The sequence below is a fragment of the Amblyomma maculatum genome, chromosome 2 (genome assembly GCF_055883805.1).
Source record: "Amblyomma maculatum isolate TAMU_Amacu chromosome 2, ASM5588380v1, whole genome shotgun sequence".
Classification (NCBI taxonomy): domain Eukaryota; kingdom Metazoa; phylum Arthropoda; class Arachnida; order Ixodida; family Ixodidae; genus Amblyomma; species Amblyomma maculatum.
In genome coordinates, this window is record NC_139345.1 from 202,429,013 (window position 1) to 202,455,100 (window position 26,088).

Genomic DNA, 26,088 nt, shown 5'->3' on the forward strand with positions numbered 1-26,088 from the left:
TGTTTTTTTTTTTTCTTGCGGGAGTCGTTTATCCTTGCATGTATAAATCAACGAAAGCACGCGGTCAGCTGCCATCATGACACCACCGGCTTTTAGCATTTCTTGCTTCAAACAGCTTGTGCAATCAAACCATCCCGAGCACTCTGCCAAGTTCCCTCCCCACCACCGCAGGATCTATCAAAAGATAAACACGGCGTGCCACAGCATCTTGGCACGCTGCCGAGAAATGGGCTGTGGATGAGATGACGGAAAGTGGCACGCGCGCCATCGACATGCAAGCGAAAGCGCTCGCGATTTTTGTCGCCGCCGCAACACAAACCTTGTTTTGAGCTGCCACGGTGGCCTGCCACCGTGGCTCGAGCAGTGAGAGGGACACAGTTCCAACAAGTTGGAAATGTTTCGCTCTGTCGCTGCCGCTCCGCTCGTCGCTGTCGCTGAGATCGCTCAATCGCTTGCATGTGAGCAAGCTGGCTTTAACGTTTTTTTTTTCCCAAATTCTCGGGTGCCAAAGTAGAGGGTGGGTTCATTATGCTAGTGGGTTGATTACGGGACAAGTACGGTATCGTTTTTTCGCTTCGTAAGTGCAGTCACAAGCAGATTTCTGTATATCGAATTATCGATATATCGAACTATTTCGCAATCCCCTTCGAGAATATATCCGGGCTTGACTGTATTGTATTTCCAGTGGTGCCCCGCCATAGCTCGTGAAAGCATCATGATCTCTCTTTACTGCAAGTGTCAAGTTAATGCATTTTCTATGTTCAGGAGAGCAAGCTATTGAGCTAGTTGTGAAGAAGACTGTGCAGAATACGGACGAAAAGACAAAAGAGGACACGAACGGTCGTGAGCACTTGTGACTGTCCCATGTATCTTTTTTGTCCGTATTTTGTGCAGACTTCAAATTTCGCTTCTATGAGCTGCGCCTAACAGTGCCCATATGGCTTGTGCCTCTGACCTGAATAAGCCAAGGGTTGCATAGGGATGCAAGGGCAAGTTGTTAGGGGTCTTTGCATGGCCACATTCAAGCTAAAGATGAACTCATGCTTTTTGCTTGCAGCGGCGGCGGCGGTGGTGGCGGATACGGGGGAGGCGGCGGCGGTGGATACCGTGGCGGCTATAGGGACCGCTCACCATCCCCGTACTACAGCCGGGGGCGGCGCTACTCCCGCTCTCGGTCGCGGTCGTACTCTCCCCGGAGGTACGGATACTACTGAGCGAGCGCACAAACCTCTGTCTGTATCCCTTGCCCCCTCTCACTCCCCACCCCCTCCTCCTCTCTCGGAGAGTTCATGCATTAGCAGCCGAGGCTGTTTTCATTGGAATAAAGGTTGTCTGCTGCTGCCCCCATCACTTTGCAGCTCCCATGGAGAATAAAGTGTGATTGTGTGTGTGCGTGCACGCGCGCTTCCTTGAGTGGCGGGAGTGTTGTTGTTAACTGGTTTTCCCTGTTGTTCTCTTTGCAACCCCCACCAAGGGCTTGGAAGAAGGAAAACGAAGCGCATTGGTGTGTCTCTGTGAAGTTTGAAGTTTACGAAGGGCAAGATGGTTGCGGGCTTAGAAGAGCGAAGCCAGAAGGCACAGGTTGGGCAGGCCACCAAGAGGTCCCTGCACGGTGAGCCTGGTGCCGTCCCCCTTCCCCCTCCTCACACCCCTCACACTCGCGCGCACCACACACGTACATGGGCATTCTCGGCTGGCATGGCGGGCCATCCGGCTCCCTTTTGGTAAGCGGTGTTTGTTGTTGCTTTTGCTGCTTCTGCCAAGGGTCTGTCTGTGGGAGCTTTCCTTGGCTCCAGAGCATCCGTGCACTGTGAAGAAGACACTGGCAGCTCTGCCGTCCTGTGCTTTGCTGCAATGGGGGTTGATTGGTTCACTCGTATGCTTTGCATGCTTTCTGCTTAAACTTTCTAAACATTTTTTAAACATCTTCTTCCTAAACTTTGATTTTTATCTAGAACACACAGCTTTATTAAGCCATGGTTAAACCAACCAATTGTGGAAGGTGAAACCAAAGGTCGAAAGTCATATCTACCATCTCTCTGAGGCCAAGGGGTATACCACGTGCTCGCTATGCTAAGGTCTGCCAAGGGCACTCTCAAGGCTAGGCAAGGTTCACTATTAGGTTTGACCTTGTGAGAAAGGACTAAGGAAAGGAACAGGAAACCACACTGTTGGAGCATGATAGCCTTATTTGCTTATGCACCAAAAACCTCATCACAACATAACTAAGGTCCCTTTTGTTGAGGAAATGTTGGAGACACAACATAACTAAGGTCCCTTTTGTTGAGGAAATGTTGGAGACTGGTGCCAGCCATCCATGTGCTGTTTTCATTTTGCTGACCTTTTTCAGATGGGTCTCGGTGGCTAGCAACCGGGAATTTTCAGGGAAATTTTATGCAGCGTGAAAAATCTGAAATGTCAGGGAAACCAGCAAAAATTTTGCCAGGTCAAGGAAAATGGCACGATATATTCTGCAGTGCATTTTTATTTCAAGCTGTTGCACACCATGTATGTTATTTATACAGATTCGTTTAGCTCTCCAGCTTGCGGCCGTGCCCGAAGGTGAGGCGTGATATATTTGATGCCAGCGCATGGCTGAGCTGCCACAATAGAAGAACCAATACGCATGTAAGATAGGCACTCAATAAATCATGTGGACTACGTGAGAGTATTACGTGACAAAAAGCAGGAATAACCGCGCCGCCAGCGGCCAGCTCGAAAGCGATTGGTGAGCTGTGGTGCCAAACGCGTGTGTAGCCATATTGGACTGTCTCTGCTGACTGCGGGGTGGGTGGCTCGCAAACGATGGGCTCGCGAGCTCTGAGGTTGGCATCAGTGCGCTTTTAATTTTTATTAAACGTTTCAGGTTGTTATTGGCCAATAATACTTATTACAGCCTTTTCACTATTATAAATTTCAGAATTTGATTAATATATAGCTCTGCATTGTGAATTGTTCGTTTATGCTCATTATCAGCAGCTACATTTTTTAGTCTCTTTGCTCGTCAGGAAATTAGAACTGAAATAATCTGAAAATTTGGAAAAAAGTGGGATTTCGAAAATAGGAGTTTGCTAGACATTCTGTCATTAACAAGTGCCTCACCAAGGGCTGCATTTAACGAAACAATTTGCGAGCAAAAACGAGCATTGCTTTCGTATGTTGTGCCTGCTTTCTTCATAACATGGATGCTCTGGAGAACAAGACTGGGGACTTGCGCGCAGTTCCGCTCCCATAGGAATCGTTTATAGTATCTCGACTTTTTTGCCATATATTGCCCCCTGGTGTTGGGGATGGCATGCTGTGGTACAGTAGAACCCCCTCTGTAGTGAACATTTATTGAGAGCTGTGTTGGAAGCTTCCTGAAACCCAGGATGCATTTAGCGTCTGTTTTTCCTTGGGCTGAATAAGTCTAGGATAATGAATTCGAAACTCGTTAAATATTTTCTTAATAGCACCGATTGTTTTAGCGTGGTGGGGAGTCAAATATATTGGACTAAAAACATTGACGTGTGTGCACAGTTAAAATTTTGATGTCTGCTCATTTGTTCTATTAATCTTGATATATCGAAGTTATGCTCTGAAAGTACGTAGAAATGCCAGAAACGAGCAATTTTGGCAGGTTAATCGACGCTACGGCGCCGAATGCGTTATGCTGCGGCTAGTTTGTTGGTGGGAATTTTCTTTTTGTGCAGTTTAATCTATGCTGCATAGATGGTACCATAGGTGTCCAATATATTGTAAGTACGAATACCTTTGCATTTGAATACTGTCTGGAAACGTGATGCCCAATATATTCGACAAAGGAGGTGATCCCATTTCATTGATGACTAGGAGATTTTAAAGCATCTTTAGCAGCAGAGAGACTTCAGCCATGCTGGCACACTTACTGAGGAATGACTGGCACTCATGGTCTGAATCTCAATGCAAGAGACTGCGCGATTGCAAGGCTGGCAGTAGATGTGGGAAGTCTGCCTTTTCAAATAGCACGTACACTGCTTTTGAGCTGGAAAGAAGTGCCAACGTTTTGAAGGCTTGGGGGCTGTGTTGCAAAGCATGTGGTGGGCGCAGAAAAAAAGCTTGCTATAAATGCAGAAAGGTGCAGACTGCTGAAAAATAGCTGTAAAAGAGCAAAGAGAAGTAGTGAAGGGGAAAAAGTGGCCAGTCTCTGCTTTTGCAAGTGCAAAACTCAAAGCAGTGGCGAGAAGTGAGGTATGGCGGTACTGCGTGGAGGGGGGTGTTGTCGAGGATTGGCCTGCATGCATTTAACTATTACCTCAGATGAGTCTGAGGCCATGGCAGATAGTACCATGTTAATGCAAAGCTTCTGATTTCATGGTTTCGCTAACCGCTTGTTATATTTGTGGCCATGTTCCACAAGGCTGTTTATCTAAAAAGTGCCGACATGAAATATGATAGCTGAATTTTGAAAATAAATTGAGCACACAATGAGAGGATAAAAGCAGAGAGGAAGTATTTATAAGCGGGACCTTTTTTTGCCCACATGTTGCCAAAATTATCAGTAACGTCTCAGCTCTCCAGGGAGCAACAGCTGGTGCAAGGATTTTTGCTGGTTCGACTGAAATAAATGTAGGGGGTTCTACTGTACTCTTTGGGTGCCTGTAGACTTGTCTGGCCGTGTAAAGTAGCGAGCAAAAAGAAAATTGGCAGAAGTGACTGATCAGCGGAGCAACGACAAAAAGAGCTCTTTGCAAGCGGCCACCTGGGTGCTGAAGCACTTCAAGGTTGAGTAGTTTGAGTGGCCTAGCTTTTATCAATGCTTGCTAAGCACAGTGCCACCAGTAATTAGTCATTTGTGCTGGTATTTTTTGCTTGCTACTGCACCACTTGACATTGACAGGTCGCAGTACACTGAATTCATAGCCTTGTAGAGGCATGTGCATCATTGCGCTTTCAGCCATCGAGTTGACCATACGCTGTGGGCTGCTTAATTGTGCGAGGCATTGATGCCGGGATGTTTTATACGAGGCCACTTATTAACGCGATAGCTTTAAGGGCCCCGTGTCGCAGAAAAGTCGGTGTCATCTGGCGTTGGCCGTGAGCGAAAAATCCCAGAAGCATTAATAAATAAAAACGAGTAGAAAAATCGCCGACCTGAGGAATCGAACATGGGCCTCTGGGGTGCGAGACGAGCACGCTAACCACTCTGCCTCGCCAGCTAGATGTTTTGAAATGGACAAAGGCGCGTCTATTGATTGCGGTGTTGTCTCAGAAATGTCCCTTAGGGAGTGTATTGTGGCGTGTAATAATTATGAGCATGTAAATTATAGAATTACAGAACACACAGTTAAGCGAGTGGCAAATTACTTTTCCACTGTGCTTCCTCTTCGCTTGTCGTGCACGGCGCACGGAATAAGATAGACAGGGCATGGCCTCGGAGATCTTCATCGCGCCGGCTTGGATATTGTTGCCGACGAACTACAACTGCAACTTGAGGCCCGCTCGTTTTAGCAAGGTGGCTGGCAGCACTTCTACGTCCAGGAAGGATTAATAAATAAAAATGAGTATAGCAAGTCGCTCTATGTAGGAATTCGAAACAGCCTTCCTTCTCAGTGCACGCCTCAGCTGTATTATAAGCGAAGGAACGCTTGTACGCGCGAAATGGAGCCGTAAGGTTTTCTTGCAGAGGCCGCTAGGAGAAGCGATAACGTCACCGCTAGGGCATGAAGCGTCGGAACATGAGCTCGCTCTTGAGACGTGCGAGAGCGCGACAAGCAAATGAGTAGACGGTGCAAACGGCGCGATAACGCTATCGCTTTCCATTCTTAAAGGCAAAGCTTAAGCGTCCTCCAAATTTTTAGAGGTATGCATATGCTTGCTGTAGAAAAGAGCTGCAGGTGCTTGAATTTTACCACCCTCAGGGAGAAATTTGGCGAGACACATGCGTCGCCGTATGGTGGTTGCTCGTGATGAACCTCTATTAATCCCAAGTCCTTCCTTATGCTTTCGCTCATAGCCGCTGTGTCAAATCAGGATGTTAAACTGCACAACTTGCAGTGTTCTCATCTGGAACAAGGCACGAAAAGACTAGTAGCGGCTGAGTTTGAGCTGTTGCAGTTGACTTATGCCTTTTATTGCCATGCTTTCACAGTCTCCTGGAAGTCATTTTCCTTTCTCTGCGTTTTTGTAAGTATGTTGGGCTCGTCGATACCGGGTTTGGACACTACACTGCAAGCATTAGGGTACTGGGCAGCACCTAATTGGTGTTCATGACATCCTGGTTTTTCTACACAGGTCCTCTGTTGAGTGGGTAGCGTTGGTTCTAACGAACTCGTGGTCATTTTCAGCCCGTGCTTTTCGGTATGCTTTGCGTATAACTTTGTTATACAGCCCCTTTATAGCAGCCTGTACAGTTTGGACAATGAGAAACGGAGGCTTTAAAATCCTGCTTTGGAATTATTGGTGTATACTGCTTCCTTCTGCAAAAAGTCTCATGTTCAAGACTTAAATGGTTACGGGGACAGGTGTTCAATTGAAGTATAGGTTTGGAATGTCCCCTCTTGGAGAAACTCCTCTGTAGCACTCTTTGATGGTGTTATGTTTGGTGAGCTGTCATGTGTGCTGTATGGCTGGATGGTAACACCCTTTGGTGTGTTACCATTTCTCACTCTGTTGGTGCCACTTGCCATTGAGTTCGCTGCTGTAATGTCTGCATCATCAGAGGAGGAGGCATTTCAAGCTTCTATTTCAGTGTAACATTTGCAGTCCTTTCTGTCCCATAAAGCTGCATTTCAAAAACCAAGATGGTTTGCTAGCCCTAGAGGTATTGCAGTAGAGTGTTGCACAGTTTTACAGTGGGCAGCGAAAATTGAAAGCATGAGTAGGAGGCTCAGTGAAGCTCATTGATACAGTTGAGGCAGGTCTAACGGTAGCACAGTACAGAAACTCATTAAGTTTTAAAGCGTGTATACTATATGCCCTTATGTACAATACTTTTGCTGGTGAAAATTTGTGGCTCCAGGTCCTTGCCCTGGTTGTTTGGAGAGGAACTGTCCTGTCATGTGCATGAAGGAGAGGCTATTTTAATCAGGCTAAAGCATGGTCAAGACTAAAACAAGGCAGGGTCAGTGTATTGCTTCCCTTCATTCACCTCACTGAAGATACAAGAATGCTTTAGAAACAGACTTTTTTGCACAATGGCTTGCCTCTTGCTAGCACATTTGGCATGCCCTGAATTTGTAGGAGGCCTACACTTCGGATATTTTGTCATTCCAAATGGCTACCTTTGTTCCAAGGTTTTGGCGCAGCTGAACTGTCTAAGTCCAGAGAAGGGTTGCTGCTGCAGTCTCGGGTCACCATACCTGTGTAGAAGTACCCCGCTTCCAAACGAAGCACAGCTGCCTGTTCCTGCTTTTGACAATTTTTAGTAGTGAGGATGTATGGCAAGATTTGTAATATTCACTTTTGTCCAAAGCTTGGTGCAATGGTAGATTTAATTTTAGCAGGGGTATATAGCACGGGACAAACTGGTCATTTGTCGTTACATGGCCATCACCTCTACAGTTTAGGTGACTATTAATTAAGTCAGTGTCGTGAAAGTTCCCGACACTTGAAAAATGCAGGTTCTGCAGGCTGCATTAGTGACTCGGGATAGGCAGTGTACTCTTGTTGGTTGGTGCTTGCAGCGAGCCTAACTAATGCGTGAAGATTCTCATTTATGAGCATCTTTAGTACAGGATTGCAAAGCTGGGTACGTAATCAGAGTTAGCGTCATTTTCAGGTGTGTAGTTTTTGCCCTGACCTTGAGTCTTCGTTTGTGGAAGCGCTGGAACCAGATACCAGTTCGGTTGCCACAACTTTGTCCGTTTCCACCAGCCAGATGAGCGCAGAAATGGCGAAGGCAAAAACAACATGCCTGGAAATGATGCAGACTTTGAATACATAGTGTCTGAAAATGGCTTCGATAGATACTATGCCACTGGCACAACTCAACTTGGTTGGTGCTCATATCTGTGTCAGTCTTTTGTTTTCACAGCAGCCTTACGTGCAGTTGGCTGAAGAAAGTAAAGGCATGGACCACCACCTGGCTTTAGTAAGATTGTTCTGCTTGCGCTGGTACGTTAACTGAAGCGACACATTGCCACTACATGTTCTCTGAAGGATGGTGGTGACTTCCTGCTTGCTCAAAATGGTGTGTGGCCGCATGCCATTAGTGGACCACAAGTGAAGACAAGTGCTCTCTCCTGCCGTGCCAGATCACTTTGCTGATAGGTCTGCCAACAGCTAGGATCCACATTCACCTGTAGTAGGGTGCATCCTAAAATTGCAGTGGCTGGTGACCCTCGGATGGAGTTGCACTCGAATTTGGATGCATCAAATACTCGGAACATCCTCTTAAAACTCCCATGCAGAAGGAAAACGGTTGTTGAATTTGTGTTAAATGGAATGTACGGGGCTAGTTTTGCTTTTCCTAAACAGTGTTGGTCACACCTCATGGGCACCTGCTGTCGGCACTCGAGCAGTGAAACCACATGACGAGGTGGACACGGCATGCAGTAATGGGAACACAATATTTTCCACGGAACGTCACCGCCATGCTTCGCGACGAGTAGGCTTTTTGCGCTAGCTTAATGTATTGCGAGAGGGAGCCCGTCTCCTAGTTCACAATTGGGCGGAACCTTTGAGAAACGCAGCTTTCTGGTGATGTATCGGAAGCTATCCACTATGGTTGCCTGCCCAACTCGACCTGTAGTCGCGCTTTTTGGCAGCGTCGTTACTATGGTAACGAGGCTGCGCTACGAGAACCGGCCTCCGTCTGCCCAAAGCTAGCCTAGCCCACCAGACGTCTGCACACTCGTCTTTGCGGGAGTATCGACGGTGGACCCGATGGTAAGCAAATCTGCGTCGCCATTTTGCTGATCCGCCGGCGTCCATCGCTGCTGCTGCTGCCGCTGCGGATCACTCGAGCGCTACTTGTGCGAAAGTTCGAGAACGAGTGCGAAAGGCGGAGGAATGACGTACAGGAGCTAAGGGGAAGCCTAGCCTGTTCCTATACAGGGCCAGCAAAGTCATCGGCCGGGAACGACTGACATCTTAGTGGCCTGCTGGCGGAAGCCCACTGCCGAGTGTTGCGGACTCGGGTGTGACGAGCGCGGTTCACGAGCTATCTCGACAAAACTTATGCCTTCTGTGGAGCGTTGGTAGAAACGATCGGCCACGTGATTTCGGATGGTCCAGCGATTTTGTTGACCTGCGAGATCCGAATGTTGTCAGCTGCCTTGGAATTTTAAGGCTTGTTGACAGCACCATATTGCCCGAGTTTACAGTCCTTATCGTTACAAGCACTTCACACACGCGGAATTAAAACACCTTTTTTCTGCATAGTGATGAACATTCGATTGTAACATATAAAGTGCATGCTCAACAAATAGGCGAAGCAGCGCCCAAGCGAGCAGGAAACGTCATATCCGTCGACGAACTTCGCCGTTGTGTCGCTCGTATCGGTACCGAAAAACTGATTATTGAAGTGGATTATAATATAAGGCGCTACGATTTCGCCTTTGCGATTGGGCTTCGGGGTATCGGGAAGGTGTAAAGAACCTAGAGGCCGACTGAGATTAGTGGTCTGGCGTATGTCACAGCGCCCCTTTAAAGGCCCACTGCCCACCCTCCGGTCGAAAATATTGTCTTCCCCGGTGACAGTGAGACTTCGGCTCCAGAACGCAAGGCCTTAAAAAGTTTTTGAAAAGAGTAACTAATAACGCAGTTACAGCCACCGCAATCACCCGATTCTATCCTACCTCTCTCCTTCCGTTCCCTCGCAAAGGTTTTTCACTCTCCTGCCTGAGGTCGTCTAGCCTCCGCAATACAAATTCCCCTTCCTCCTCCGCGTTTGGCGGGAGGTGAGGCGTGGCTCTCCGCGTGCGCGAAAAAAAAAAAAAATAAAACGGGCGAGGGAGCGCGCTCTGCTGGATTCAGTCTGGCCAAGGCGAGGGAAAAGCGCGCAGCGAGCGGTAGACACCCATCCTTCATCCTCAGACAGCGACACGACACGGACCAGTGGACGTTCTCAACAAATACGTCATAGCTCGGGAAAGCTGGCTTCCCGATGGAGAGATGAGCTTTAATTTGTATTTTCGTTGCTTTGCGGCGCGCGTCACTAGCATTTTGCACAGACTATCTCCGGTACCTGGTCGAAACACTAGGACAGTGGCCCTTTAAGGCTGGTTCACATGCAAGCGATTGAGCTGCGAGCGGCAGGGATTAGAGCGAAAAATTTGCGTGCTGGCTGTCGTGACAGCTGAAAAGTGGTTTTTTACGTTGTCGCGGCTGAAATCGCTTGCTTTTTCGCTTGCATACGAAAACCTTGTCAAATGCCATTGTCAGACCTCCTACACAGTAATACACTGCGCTGTGAATAACAAAAACGCGCCACTATATGTTTCGCAAGATATCTGCAGCCCTGCGAAAGGCAGAGGAGCCCTTGCAGTTGTGCTCCTAAGTGCCTCTCGCCCCTGCGTACTATAATAGAGATGTGCTCCTGGTGTCCTCCCGTCAATTTGGGGGGCGAGAGGCCCGTAGGAGCAGAATTGCCTATTGTGCGCGTGACCCTGATTGGACCGAGGTGCCTCTGCCTTTCGCAGTGCTGCAAAGATCTTGTGAGACGGAAGTATAGGGTTGTTCCTGTCGTCTGAGCCGCTTTGGGACACTGAACCTCGTTAACCAAACATTTTCCTGGAATGTTCACTCGCTTTCTACTGATCGCGACATGGAGCACAGCTGTGAGCCTCCTGCAGTAAAACCACTTTTAAAATGGGCATTGGAGCTGGTTTAGTGCGTACCAGTCGATTATGGTGGATTATAAGCGGGGTTATGAAGGTTTTGGTCGATTGTCCAACTCTTGGCCACTGGCTGTCCGCCCCACATCAATCGGTCAAGGTGACCCAGCTCGCTTAGGAGCCAACTGGCGCGAAGCTAGTTCGGCAAATTATCCCCACTCCCGCGTAATGTTTTTTTTTGTCCTGTCTGGCTACTTGTCTGCACGGCTCAAATCGAAGTTTCGAGCATTCTCAATACCTTTGTTGGCTTAAGGTGCAGTTCAGTGGCTGCCGGCGCTCGGCACCCCTCTCCCTATTTCCAATTCCTTTATGCTCGGCGCCACTACCGCACCAAAAAGTACAATTTTTAAGAGAAACCGCCGGGCTCTGCCTACTTCGATTTCTCCGCTTGTTTCGTTCTTCCAGTGATTTAACCGGGCATTTTTTTAACCGACACCAGCTAAACTACAGAAAGTCTCCTTACCTCCAAAATGCAATTGGAGCTCTTCAGGATGAAATCGGGGTCGCATGTGAGACATTGGATATCTTTCGCATTCCGCTGTACCGTGTGTTGCCACCAGCGTATACGCGCCGATTGGTGCCAACGCGCGGCAAGATCCCTCAACTGCCTCAACTGTGCCTGCCGCCTCGCACCGAGCCGCCCCCGGAACTAGGCACAGCTCAGACCTGGGAGTTGAAACCAGTCTGAATGGGCGACTCGGGTAGCTGTCAGCCGTGAAATGATAGTCACCTAGCACGGACCATCTGCATTCTGCCTTTTCCGACGAAATATTTTGCAATGTAAAGCACCGATTGGCATATGCAAAATAAAATAAAATTGCGTTTGCGTTTTTAACACACTTTGGTACGCAAATGAGTCTACTGAAGCGTCAGAAGCAATGAGGTTGCAGACGCGCTTGAGCTGCGTCTGCAACTACCTGCTTGCTTGAGATATGTCTGCAAACGCGGTGGCGTTTAATTCGCACAAAGATGTGCTTACAAAACGCAATTGTATTGTCAGTTGCATTGCTAAAAGAGGGTTATAAGTATTAAAATTTTCGCCTGTCTATCCATGGCCTCACCCATCTACCACAGCAGGGGAGAGGGGCGCTGCGGTCGCTCGCGATCAGCTCGCTCCGGCCGGCGACTTCTCACCTCGCAGGTTTCCGATTGTGTATCTGAGAATGTTGACCACTGCTTTGCTCAAAGAAGAGTTAGCTGCCAGTGTAGGTGTCCGTGCTCTAGGTCTAAGGCTGCACCTGTATGCTTTGGTCATTTCTATGCAGTAGAGTAGTTTTTGATTTGAATTTTCGTTTTTTCAAGCTGTTTACATGGGGCAATAAAGGAGTTCAATTTATACTGTTCCGTGTGCGTTATTTCACGTGGAATATAGCATGGCAACGAAGGAAACGAAACCGCGAAAGCGGAGGGGATTTAAATTATGTATACCGTGGTAACGAGTAGGAACTCTCAAAGCCAAACCACACCCGAAGGCTGAGTGCCTTCGCACGCAAATTCGCGAGGGGCATTATCTCCGAGGTGTCGGAGCGAACTTAGTCAAGACTGGTACAGAAACGAGTTTGCTCGCAGTGTAGCTCGAGGTGTCAGCCGAGCAGTGAGGCAGGTTGAATCCCAATTTTCAGATGTACAGTCGCGAACAAAAGTGGTATACGACACAGCCAGTGACGAGCTCCAGAAAATTTAATCCAAATGCCGTCTAGCGACAGCGTGAGGGACAGGGACAGTGACACATATATGTTAATAAAATGGCACTGCCACCATTGTCTCGATCTTGGTTGTTGCTAGGTGAATTTGGCATGCAGTTTTCTCGAGCTCCGGCTGTGTTTTATACCACTTTTGCTCAACTCATTCATGGTTTCACAACTGCACTAATCGCTTTAAGCTACAAAGTCTGATATTGCCACCAGACAAATTCGACAAAAGTCAATGTGGCGCGGGCTCCAGACTCTAATGGCTGTCGAAGCAAGCACATGTACCCAAGTCGGTACAATCCAATTACAAAAAAAAAAAAAAAAACTGCGAGAGATCCATTATGGCCGCGTTTTGTGGCGACAATAATGGGCGCCAGCGGCGGACACACTCCACTCCCTTCTCGAGCCATCTCGCACCTGTTACGCAAGTCCGGAGCACTGAGTGGGCGCTCAAGATAGCAGAGAGCCACGTCCACATTATGTCCACATTAGAGCTCAATCCAAATACCATTTCTTAAGTAGGTTAAAACACTTGCCAGCGAATTCGAGATCTATAGCTTTGGCAAGACCTCGGTAGCTGCCAGGGAACCTGTGTGCTTGTTTCCAGGTCGGCTGTGGAGGCCCGACGTTCAGACCAGACACCAGTAACATAAGAGGCTTCAACTCGTGCAGGCTCTACCGAACTGCGCCGTCGCTGAAGCTGCCAATCTAGCTTCACAGATAGAATCTCATGGAATGGGCAATCATGTTTGCATTCTTGCTGACCTGGCTACTGCTTGCTCTATATGGTGCAAAATCGAGATAGAGCCTCCCCCTCCCCGCAGACTAATACGCAACGCTCGATCCAAACTTTTGTCCCCGATAATACACGTCCTAAAGAGAAGGCACGTGCTGGACCAGGTAAGTATAGATGCTTTTCAGCGCGACAGTATGGGCGATGCCATGTTAATACATAAGCATTGTATGTAGGCAGGTTTCGCTTGGGCATGACCTTGGCGCTGTAAAAGGGAACTAGTTGGTATATCGAAAAAAGAATGGAAAGGTGTCTGAGTGACTGTTTATGTTGGTTAATTACGGCCAGTTAATGCATCGAAATAGCCGGGAGGTGTACTGTCGATGTCCACAGGAGGTCGTGCGGTACTCGACTTCTGGTGCCGGGAAATTTTAAATGAACGAGAAGGAAAGGAAGTCATTTGCGTTCACAAAGGTGGGTATGGTTAGTGTGCAAATAGAGGGGTAGTCATCCAACTGCAGTCTGAAAAGTTCAAGGAGTCTGCGGAATAGAGGTGCAGAAATGCGAAAACCTGAGCGTTGCTGCACAGGGCACATCGCGCACTCCTTTTCAAGCATTCCGTTGACCGCATATGGCCTTGACATCGAGAAGAGTCGCCACCTAGCGGCATTGCGATGAACTATACCCAGTGTGGATGCGTGTTCGCGGCGCGTGCCAGCCCGCAGTGATTTACGCGCGCGCGTGCGGCGTGTACAAGAGTGCTTTCTGTTTTGCGGTTCTTATGCACTTTTGTTTATCTGCCTATTTCAAAAGAAATATGAACAGGCTATTACCCTGCGCTCCATTAAAAAAAAAAAAGAAAATGTCCATATCGAGAATGTCAAGCTGGAAAGGGCATCATTTGTCGCAGTCTCAAACGCACTGCTGTCGTTAGGCGCCGTGTCAAAGCAAAACGGGTTGCTGCCGTCAATAAAATGTAATGCAAACATTCAAAAATCGTATATTCCCGTTTCTGTTTAGAATACCGCAACTACTTGCAACATGCGACTGCAGACTGCTGCATTTTTTAAGGAATAACAGCGCGGAGACGAAGGACAAGGAAGAAGACAACACCTGCGCTGTCTATCAACTGCAGTTTATTAGAAAGAAACACGCAAAATACACTCTTTTCACAACCAATAACGCATGTGCGACACCAATCGCCAAACAGATACCTCAGTCTTTTGAATCAAGATAGATTAGTTCAGTCATGAACAGATACAGAATGGGTGCTTACACAGGAGTCAAGATTTTTATGAATATGAAAGGCTTCACTGATTTCCCTTGTTAGTTTATCTTTGTGTTTGTACAGAATTTTTGTTATGTACCAACTAGCTCAACTTTCCGTGTTATTGACTGCTGCATAGCAAAATCCAGTTTGAATAAGCCACTCTGTACCTTCTGTATCCATGATAGAGTTGTCCGAGTACTTTTTTTTTGCTGTTAAGCCTCTGTCGCGGTGTCTCAGTAGGACTCTCGACTGCTGATTTCGAGAACGGGGGTTTCGATCCCTGCAGTTTGGAAAGGCACTCCTCGGCTGTGGGATTTGACTGCACGTTAAACAATCCTACGTGGTCAACGACACCGAGGCCCGCCCCTACTCCATCCATCATATAGCCGATGTCGCATGGCCCGTTAAACCCATATATGCATTTCATTTTTGTTCTCTTAAAGGATTCTGCGCATCCGTAACAGTGGTAACGAGCACATTTCTTTCCAGCACCTGTTACACTAAATATTGCATAATACATATGTCAATGTACACTGGTAGCCCATTAGAATCAACCCGTTTTCGTCTGTGCTGTCTTGAGCAAACTGGTTGTTTCTGACAAGGGGAGTAAAATAGCTTCATAAGGGCTTAACCATTGGTGTTTAGTTCTGGAATAAATAAATATTTATGGACACATGATAAGATGAACTTCATTTCTTTCAGGATACTTTTATATCCGGCACCTGTTTTTGGAAGTAACCGACAGAACCACCCTAAGTCACTGCGCAGTTAATGAAAAAGCAATCTAGAGCCTTCAAAATTCCTTGCTAGAACATGACAGCGACCAAGCGCAGTTTTTACGATGTCTTCGCAGCTACTGATTCGTAGCTTGCACTTTAACGTTAATGAAAATGAATAGCTGATAGTCCTAAATTAAGCGTGAAGTTGTAAAAGTTCTTTCACATGATTAAATTCATTGTCACTGAAAAAAATACTCTACTAATTTACCATTTATAAAGATCACACACATCAGAAATTTCTTATACTTCCCTCGGTTTTAGGAAATTCACATTTATTTCACAGTTCAACACCAGATTATCTGCCGCAAGAAGCATACGCCTTGTGAGCTAGGCAATTTCAATCCACTTATCCCTCTATACGGGAGCAGTCAGCTTTCCTGTGCGGCGAGGTTTCCTGCACAGTGTTGGCGTAATCTCGATCATTTTTGGGTAATACTTGTGCCTGGTTGTCTTACCAGCATTGATGTCCACTCAGTCTACGGCAACAGCCGGGCAGTACGCTGTCAGTGATATATTAACCTGCTTAATCCTCCAGTCAAGTACGATATAATGAACCAGGCTGCCTCGATTCATTCTAAAATTTGCTGGTCTCACTCGTATAAGACGCGCACGCTGTTGAAAAGGCGATAAAATGTATCATGTTCAGGCCCAAGTATCGGCCCTGTGAACGCCTTGCGACGCAAAAGCGTGAAAAGCCATGCGAGTAAATCTAAGACGCGTGGTGGTGTGGTTTGTTTTTCTAGCTGCACTGGCGATTTTTTCTGCAATATTGGAACACTGAACAGTAAATCGCTCATGCATTGCATGAGGCACATTTTCATTGCCAACAAACCCGCCGTAACCTCTGAAGCAGACTTGCGCCGCGGGCGTTTCTGCGAGCGCTGCCGGCTGTCGATCCCCACTCGCCACCACATCCACGGGATGGAAAATCCTGGGTAGATAAGGACTACAAGATAGAATCCCGGAAATAAATCCACAAATAAAACTGCCGACTGAAGTAAGGAACGCACTCGCTATTAAACCGCTACCAAAAAAACATGCACACCCTGCTTTTCATAAAGGCAGGAGAAAAGCAAGAGTAAAGGCCCTTGAGGCCAATTTAGAAGGCTCTGAATATACGGTTTATGTAGACGCGGCGGAATACAAAGGAGGCAACTCTTGCTATCGTGGGCATGAACGACTCGGGTAAAACATTAATGGCAGGTTCAATAAAAACAACTCGGGGACAGCGGAGGAGGCGACTATCACCATGGCAATGGTCAGCAGCAAAGCGGTTACCATAATTAGCGACTCCAAATCTGCTATAAACAATTTTACGAGGGGCATGATATCCAAAGAGGCAGAGCGAATTTTAATATATAAAGACTGCAACCATAAAGAGGTGGAATTAATATGGGTGCCTTCACATTCGGGGAACAAAGGAAATTGGTTGGCTCACATAGCTCGAGGTTATGTCGGCCGAGCAGTGAGCCAGGTTGATTCCCCCAATTCTCGAGAAGCACTTATCTCATTTCATGACTACACTAATCACTTGAAACTAGAAAGGCGGATATATCCTTCACCAGAAAAGAAACTAGACAAATGTCAAGAAGTAATCTGGCGTAGGCTCCAGACGCGTGCCTCTGGATCTAAATTAGCGCACATGTACCCAGCACAATACAATCCAAATTGTAAACACTGCGGCGAAATAGCAGGATACTATCATATATTATGGAGCTGCAAAAAAGCGCCGCCACCAGTGGACCTACTACCAGTCCCTTCTTTAGAGCGGTGGGAAGCTATTCTGGCCCGTTGACGCAAGTTCGGGCTACTGAGTGGGCTCAAAAGGTCGCCGAGAGCAACGCACTTGAGGCCATCTAAGTGTACCGCCCACAAATCGCTCATTGCTGACAATAAATGTTTACCAATCCAATCCACTATCGGAGCGACGGTGGCGCCACCTCTAGGTCGATCTCGGCGAATAGGTTCACAGGGAAAGGCGCAGCATTCAGTGTAATTCAGCTAGAGTCGCTAGGGTCAGCCACACCTGGTGCGGAGGGGCGGCGCGGCACCCCCCCCCCCTCCCCGTCGCAGCGTAAGTTTTGAATCGCAACTCGACGCACGTACAACGTTAAAATGGCGGGGAGAGTGGCATAAACTAAGGCATGTACTTTCAAGCACCCCTCACAACAGAATAATTCGTTCTACAAGATCACACTTGCCAGCCAGTCAGTGTGTCAGCAGCACCAATGCGCACCTTTCACCTTTTCGCGCCTTAACACTAATTCATTTCGCCTCATCCTCCCCCTCACTACCCAGCTGAATTCGGTGCGGACCGCACCCCTCGCGACGCCATTGACAGTATGTCATTCGCGTACCCACCGACACACCTCGCGGACAACACAGCAATACTATACTCTGTTTCATACATAGCTGTCAACACAGCCAAAGGTACGGAAGTAGTCCGTCAAAAAAAAGTCACTCCGCCTCGCGTTGCGGATCAGTGGTACAAAGCGCGTGCATGTCTGTTCATTCTATGAGGGGCGCAGATTCGATCCTAAGTTCATAATCAGCAGGATAGCTTATGCCACCCCTTTTCTCAATTTAAATTCTGGTGAAGTAGAGAAGCTAGCGAAAATGATCAGAACATCATTCAAAAGGGCTTTAGACATGCCCCCCGGTTCGTCAACAGAGAAGCTCCTAGCTATGCAGTGCATAATACCTGGGAAGAGATTGCTAAAGCGGTCAGGGAGGCCCAGATCTGGCGGCTCAACTTCGCTGTAGTGGGCCGAAAAAAAATACAAGAACTACAGCTTCATGGTCAGGTAAGCCACCCATGTCACTTAACTCCTGGAGCTTGTGATGCGGAAATTATTCAAAATTGCACCGATCCCTAATAATATGCTCCCGATTTATGACAAGGAACGAAGATAGCAGAGCAAAATTTATTCTAATAAACGACCCTTCTGAGGAATCAGTCTATTGCAATGCTGCCTGCGGGCTAGAAGGGGCCGCGGTCATAGCAGTGGCAGATAGAAGCTACTCCCAGAAACTAATTGGATCCATTATTACTGTAATGTATCAGTCACGCATGCGCTCTGGCCGTTATGCAGCCGCTTGTAGGCTATAAATACCAGCATGCAATCTCGAATAAACGCTCTTCTTCGTCTTGCTTCCACGCTGCTTGTTCGTTGTTGGACGCTGGAACATGGTGTCAGAAGTGGGATAGCGTTCTTGTATGCAGTAACGCGCTGATCGAAGCGGTGGTGTCACTTTGCACTGCACAATGGATTTAGTGAAGCCACCGCAGCCGCCGGTGCTGTCCGGTAGCACCGCGAAGAACTGGAGCCTCTTCAAGCAGCGGTTCGAGCTGTTCCTGCAGGCCACTGAGTCGACGAAAGAACCACGGACGGAAGGAGCCAAAACCGCACTGCTGCTCACCGTAGCCGGGGAAGACGCCCTAGAGGTATTCAACAACTTTTTGGTTGCGGAGAACGAAAGCAAGGAAGATTATCAAACTGTTCCAAAGAAGTTCGAGGAATACTGCAAAGAGCAGCAAAACGAAGTGTACGAACGCTATGTCTTTCGTTCAAGAACGCAAGCTGAGGGCGAACCCTTCGAACGCTTTTCACGGGACTTGAAGAGACTTGCACGAAGCTGCAATTTTGGAACCTTGAGTGACTCCATGGTCAGGGACCAGGTTGTCTTTGGCACAAATAATCCGAAATTGCGCAAAAAGATGCTGAAAGTTAAGGACCTTACTTTACTGAGGGCGGATGAAATTTGCAAGGCTGAAGAGGTATGCGACGAACAAAACAATACATGGGCTCAAGCGGAGAAGCAAGTAGCACTAATTGAAACGCGCCAGCAAGCCAACTTTTTAGCCCGTGAACAGTGTGCAGAATGTTCAAAGCAGGACGAGGCTCAACGAGAACAGGAAGTTGCTCGTATAAAAACACGCTGGCAGTCCAAATGCTCCAAGTGCAACCGTGTCCACGAACGCGGCAGGTGCCGTGGCGCTAACCATTTTTCGGCCTGTTGCAAAAACGTGTCTCAAGTAAGCGAAGTACGCGGCGAGCAGGACGGTTTTGAAATACTCGACGTCTGCTTAGGCAACAGAGCTGATTTGGTCATTCACGCGAGAGTGGCTTCCCAAGTAGCCTCGCAAGCGAATTTATTGCCTTACTCCGTTTTTCAAAGGCTCAAAGCGAAGTCTGGTTTAAGAGCAAGCCCCTCCGTCCTCCGCTCATACACCGGTGACGTTATAAAGCACATCGGCGTGGCTACGCTCCAAGTGGTTGTGAACGACCAAAGTGGGTACTTCGACTTCTTCATTGTAAAAAAGGACAACTAGACCATATTGGGTTTGTCTGCAAGTGAAGCGTTAGGTCTGTTGTCGCGTTCTGTGAATACTGTGCACATGAACAGCACTGACCAAGTGGTTAAGGAATTTCCCGAGTTGTTTCAGGGCATCGGCTGCCTAGCACGCCCTTAATCACATAGTTCTGCGCGAGGATGCAACACCGGTAGTCCAGCCGGTGCGACGGGTGCCCTTGGCGTTGCTCGAGCCCCTGCGAGAAGAGTTGGATCGGATGGAGCGGGCTGGCATCGTGGCCAAAGTCACCGAGTTCGTTTGTTGCAGCAAGAAAAAAGGATGGGAAACTGCGCATATGTATTGACCCCAGACGAATTAACGAGTGCCTAAAGCGAGAACATTATCAAATGCCTAAGCGAGATGACATTGAGGCTGAGCTTGCCGGGGCCTCCTTTTTCTCTCGCATCGACGCGCATTCGGGGTTCCACCAAATCCCCTTAGATGAAGCTACATCAAAGGTATGCACAATCGGAACACCCTTGGACGCTACCGTTTCTTGCGACTTCCCTTCGGCATTGCTTCGGCGCCTGAGGTTTTCCAGAGAACTATGAATGAAATATTTGACCAGGCTCCAGGGGTCCGAATCTATGTCGACGACATATTGATATGGGGGAGCACAAGGGAAGAGCATGATACTCGCCTCCGCAAAGCCTTGCAACTAGCCAAAAAGGCCGGCCTGACGCTCAATGCGGCGAAATGCAAATTCGGTGTCACGGAAATTGACTTTTTGGGTGACATCATAAACAAAGACGGAATAAGACCTAACCCCGCACTGATCGCACCATCAAGTGAAATGCCTCAGCCAAAGGACAAAGCCGGCGTTCACAGAATGCTCGGGGTAGTGAACTACTTCGGAAAGTATATACCGCATCTAGCGGAAAGGACGACGCTTCTACGAAGCCAGACGCCCTTTTTGAATGGTCTGCAAACCATTGTAAGAAATGGCAAGCTGTCTGTGACACACTGAGTGGTCCTCCTTTGCTAGCCATTTTCGATCTTGCTAAAGAGACCAAGGTCGTTGCTGATGCTTCGAAAAATGGGATTGCTGCTGCCCTTCTTCAGAACTACGGTGGTAGTTGGCGGCCGGTCGCCTATGCATCACGCACAATGACGGAGGCAGAACAAAGATACGCGCAAATCGAGAAAGAAGCAATGGCCATTACTTTCGGCTGTGAAAAATTTTTTCATTTCGTTAACAGCCGCAAGTTCGCCATCGAAACAGACCACAGACCGTTGATAGAAATTGCTTCGAAAGCCATTGGTGACATGCCACCAAGACTGCAACGAGTTTTCCTGCGCTTGCTAAGATACGATTACGTTTTTCACTTTGTTCCAGGCAAACAGCTGTTCCTGGCCGATATGCTTTCAAGATCGTCGCCAGCCGTTCCAAGCGAACGTGATGACTTCACTGAAGACGTCGACGTCCATGCAGTGAGCGTGACTTTAGAGCTGGTGAGCAAGAAAATGTTTGATCGACTGGCAGAAGCGACAGCCTCTGACCCAGACTTGCAAACAGTGCTGCGGCAACTAAGGAATGGAGAAGAAATTGAAGGCTCGATGAAACCTTTTGGTCCTGAGTCGTCAGAAATTAAGGGTATTATTATGAAGGGGACAAAGGTCGTCATTTCGAAGAATATGAGAGCTGAAATACTGGGTCATATTCATGAAGGTCACTTAGGCATAAATAAGTGCAAAGCGAGAGCCCGTCGCTTGGTATTCTGGCCGAGACTGAATGCGGACATTGAAACCATAAGGAAGACCTGTTCTGTTTGTCAAAAATGCGCTTACAAACAAGAAACCGAACCAGTGCTGCTTAGGCCGATCCCAGGCCATGCCTGGTACAGGGTGGGTGTTGACATCTTTATTTACGGCGGAAACTCCTACCTGTGCGTGTTCGATGCGTTTTCAAACTTCCCTGCAGTCGAAAAGCTTACTGACACAACGACATGCACTGTCATTGCTAAGCTTAGCTCAATTTTTGTACGGTATGGGATTCCGTTGGAAGTCTGCACCGACAACGGTCCTCAGTTTTCATCACATGAATTTGCTTTGTTCGCCTCTAGATACGACTTCAAGCATGGCACGTCCAGTCCGCGATTCCCACGGTCCAATGGCCTCGCCGAGAAGGGAGTCCAAATTGTCAAAAGAATAATGAAGAAGACTGGCGAACTCAATGAGGACTTCTGGTTGGGCCTTCTCGGTTATCGCTCGACTCCACTAGGCGAAGGCCGGTCCCCTGGAGAGCTTCTTCAAGGCAGAAAGTTACGCACTCGGCTACCAGACTTCGTGTCATGCTCCAGTCAACAGAAGTCCCGGCGCCAACCACGCCAGCAAAGGCCCTCAAAAGGGAAAAATCTGCCTGGACTAAAAAAAGATGCAGTTGTAAGAGTACGAGGGAATGCATGGGACTGCAAGGCTCGAGTCATGGGCCTGGTAGCACCAAGGTCCTATCGCGTCCTTACAGAGGACAACAAAGTGCTTCGACGCAACCGACAACATCTTCTACCCACACGTGAGCCATTCCGAAGCAACGTAACGAAAGATGACTCTGGCAGCGAAGACATTTCCCAGGAAAACGTGGAAGCGTCGCAGTCTACAATACAGCCCACTCAATTTGTGCCAAGGCGATCCACCCGACAAAAGAGACAGCCCAATCGTCTTCACTACGACCAGAATTTCCAACAAGTGTCGCGTATTGTGCTCTCAGACTTTTAAAGATTACACCGAGGAAGATGTAATGTATCAGTCGCGCATGCGCTCTGGCCGTTATCATGCAGCCGCTTGTAGGCTATAAATACCAGCATGCAATCTCGAATAAACGCTCTTCTTCGTCTTGCTTCCACGCTGCTTGTTCGCTGTTGGACGCTGGAATTACGCGTAACGCTTTAACAGCTGAAGAGGCTGCGATAGCGCTAGCATGTACAGGCACTAAAGCCAAAACTATCCTCAGATAATAAGGCGGCTGTTAAGAACTTCGGCAAAGGCCTAATTTCCAGGCAGGCGGCCAGTCTACTGAGAAAGCACCCGCTAAACCGGGAGTTTCAGACATCTGGGCTCCAGCTCACAGCGGTCTACCAGGCAATGAGGCTGCCCGTCGCCTCGCTTGAGATGTATACACCCGAGCGGCCACAGAGACCCCGCTACCCGGAGACAAAGACCCCCTCATCACCTACAAGGAGCTCTCCGAGACTCTCAGACTAAGCAGAAAGATCTACCACCAGATAGGTTCCTAACTCTATCAGAATGCAGGGCCTGGCGAAAATTTCACGCCAATCATTTATTTCCTCATGTTACTCTTGAGTTGACAGGTGACCGAGAGGCTTGCGATCTCCGCAACGTACCTCTTAGTCAAAATCATCTAATCTGGCAATGCCCCGATTCTCCGGGAGCTAAAGAAACTGATCCCATTGATAAAATTACCTGGGAGTCCTACATTCGCAGCCCAAATGCGGATGAACAAAATATCTTCCTATGCCTGGCGAAGGAGGCTTACTCCAAGACCTTCTCTGCGGCCACGGCGCAGGAGAGCCGGCAAGGAGACCCTCCTCCTGGCTGAGACCCTGCCCCGAGGTCCATGTCGGTGTGAATAAAGTCTCTATTTCTCTTCGACCCTCAGCGTCGGTTCTTTTATATTTTTCACGGAATCTCTAGATATTCTAAATGCGAGCCATATATAACTGCCCGTCGTTTTAATCAAAATGACATGCCTTTGAAAAACAGCGCGCTGTTTACTTTTTTGCGATTTTTATTGTCTCAGGGCAAAAAAAGAATTATGAGGTGCGAACGATGATGCGGTCCCCGCGTTCAAGTGCCATATGACTGCGGATTATGGGGGAAGAGGCCAGCTGCCACCAGGTGCCGGATACGCATCGGCTTCAGTGCTGGACATTCGCACTGCAGGTGGTGGATATCAGCTTCAGTATTTCTGGACTTGCAGACGGGGCACCCAGGGTGTGGATACGAATATCGAAATTGAGGCCACTTTCGAATCACTACTGGCGTTAGGGCCACCCCAACTCTAATCCTTCGAAGCGCGACCTCCTCTGCACGGGTAAGACCGCGGGGGAGGCTTAATGTACACGGAGGTATGAGAGCACTTGTACGTGGTCGGAGGTGCTCCTTGTTAAAAGTAGGGTAGCATTGTCCAATTGTATGAAGTTTGGCGATGTCGAGGTTGAGGTGTAAAGGTGTGTCGCAGAATCCGCATGGCACCTCAACCTTAACGCAAGTGAAGTGAGAGTTTGCAACCGACGTGATGACAGGCGCTGTTTTTCGGTCTTCGGGTATATTTTTTGCATGGTGCACACGAATCGTCAATTGTGAGGTGATAGAATTCAGTGCGGCTTCAATTATTCGGGGCAGCGACGTCTGGAGGCTACGCGGTATAGATTGATAATGTATTGGATTTATGGTTAATGGGGGTCCAACGTCCCAAAGCTCGCTGTTCATCCTCCTCACAAACCACGGTAGCTCGTCTTCTCGCGGTAACAACATCAACGGCGAAAATTCGGGTTTCTACACAAAGGAGGTGTAAGTACAGCGTGAATGTACGTGGTGGCTGGTATAATTAATATCGCCTCGCATGTTTTTAATATTTGTAGATATCAGCAATGATAGAAATAATTTTTGTTACTGGAGATAACCGTTCGTGCTCGATCGTGAGCTACTATAGTTTTCTGACTGCTGCCCAAACATACAAGGGGTTAAAGGGGCCCACAAACACCTCCCGAGCATTGCTCGCAAACTGTCTCTGTCGCTAGGTTATGCTGCGATACACATCTGAACGTAATAAAACAAGTCTACGCGCAGCACAGGTCCCGCAATCATATTCGAAAGTTGGCGCTCTCTTTCCTTCCACTTTTGCGGTCCCCCGTCTCCTCCACGCAACGCGTCTACGTGCATGCGTTTCCGAATGACTATTGGTCTGCTTTGCGACGTCACGCATCCATAAAACTACCACTTATGCCAAAATAATTGTAATACGCTTAACTTTTAGTTATCAGGAAAGAAAATTAGAATGCTTTGTAGACAAACATTTTTTGAAAGCTTTTTTTCTTGTACTTCCGGTGTCACGCGGTCACCACGGTAACCACGGCGCGGTGTCGCGCGGCGACCTCGTTTCAGTTCCCTGCGGGGCGCTTTCCACCTATGTTCTCGTTTCTTGTGTCTCCTATGCGAAATGGACTTCGAAATCGGCTTATCGGTCTCCAGCATTAGGTCGGTGCCTTAAATGCCGTGCCCCAGTGCATCGCGCCGTACCTCAGTTCAGTTCAGTCGTTCAGTCGAGTCCGACTCTTCGTGACCCTATGGACCATGCCACGCCACGCTTTCCTGTCTCTCACTATCTTCCTAACATCACATAACTTCATCTGCAGTGCCTCGAGGATGCCATTTAAAGGGCAACTCCGGAGGTTTTTTGACATTCTAGTATTGCAGTAAAGATTTTACTATAGGTTCTCTTCTCCGTCCTGACGCATTCTACAAAATTTGGGCGTCGTACGATAAACTGGTCACGCGCAACACGGCTTTAAAATATGGTGTTTTCATGGCTTAAGTTGAGAGTATTTCTGCGGGCAGCAGTGAGTCTCTGACATCACAAACAGTATACCGGCGTTACTGTCCACTTCCCGAGTGATTATGAAATTGTGAGCCTTATATTGAACTACTTCAGACATTTTATGCAGTGCGTCATGATTTCCATATTTTATTTTCACCATCCAACGCACGTACAAGTGTTTTTCTAATACTGAGTATGACGTCACCATTTCGTCACATGGGACGTTGTTTCTTGCCACGAAAGGAGTTTCGCTTTCGATTTGCTGTTTTTCTTTTTTAAAAATACTTCTAATCATAATTTCGAAGAACTGCTTTTTGTGTTGGAGTCAGGATATGCCGAGGAATGTGATTCAACTAAAAACACAAAATGATGAAAAAACCACCGGAGTTGCCCTTTAACCATCGCGCTCGCTGCCTACCCCTTCTCCGGCGACCCTCAACCTTTCCCAACATCAAATCTTTCTCCAGCGACTCCTCTCTTCTCATCAGATGACCAAAGTAGCTGAGCTTTAACTTTAAAATTTGACCCTCCAATGAGCAGTCAGGGTTTATGGTCGACAATATCGACTGATTTGATCTTCTGGCAGTCCAAGGAACTCTCAAGAGTCTTCGCCAGCACTACAATTCAAACGCGTCAATTCTTCAGCGGTCAGCCTTTTTCACAGTCCAACTCTCGCATCCATACATCACAACTGGAAAGACCATAGCACGAGTTATGCGGATCTTGGTTGGTAGACTAATGTCTCTGCTCTTTACTAGGCGGTCAAGGCTAACCATTGCTCTCTTTCCCAGAAGCAGGCGTCTCCTAATTTCATGGCTGCAGTCTCCTTCCGAGGTAATCTTGGAGCCCAAGAAGAGAAAATCTGTCACAGCTTCCACTTCTTGTCCATTGGTGCTCCAGGACTTGAT

The 26,088-nt window shown here is 47.9% G+C and overlaps 1 protein-coding gene across 1 annotated transcript in view; it reads left to right on the plus strand.

The window, feature by feature from the left end:
* The window catches only part of tra2 (transformer 2), a 38,655-nt gene extending 37,242 nt beyond the window's left edge, over window positions 1–1,413 (plus strand). The window contains exon 9 of the mRNA XM_084595631.1: window positions 1,058–1,413. Coding sequence (XP_084451757.1) covers window positions 1,058–1,214 — 157 coding nt within the window. The 3' untranslated portion in view covers window positions 1,215–1,413. The remainder of the gene's footprint in view (window positions 1–1,057) is intronic.
* The last annotated feature ends 24,675 nt before the right edge of the window (window positions 1,414–26,088 follow it).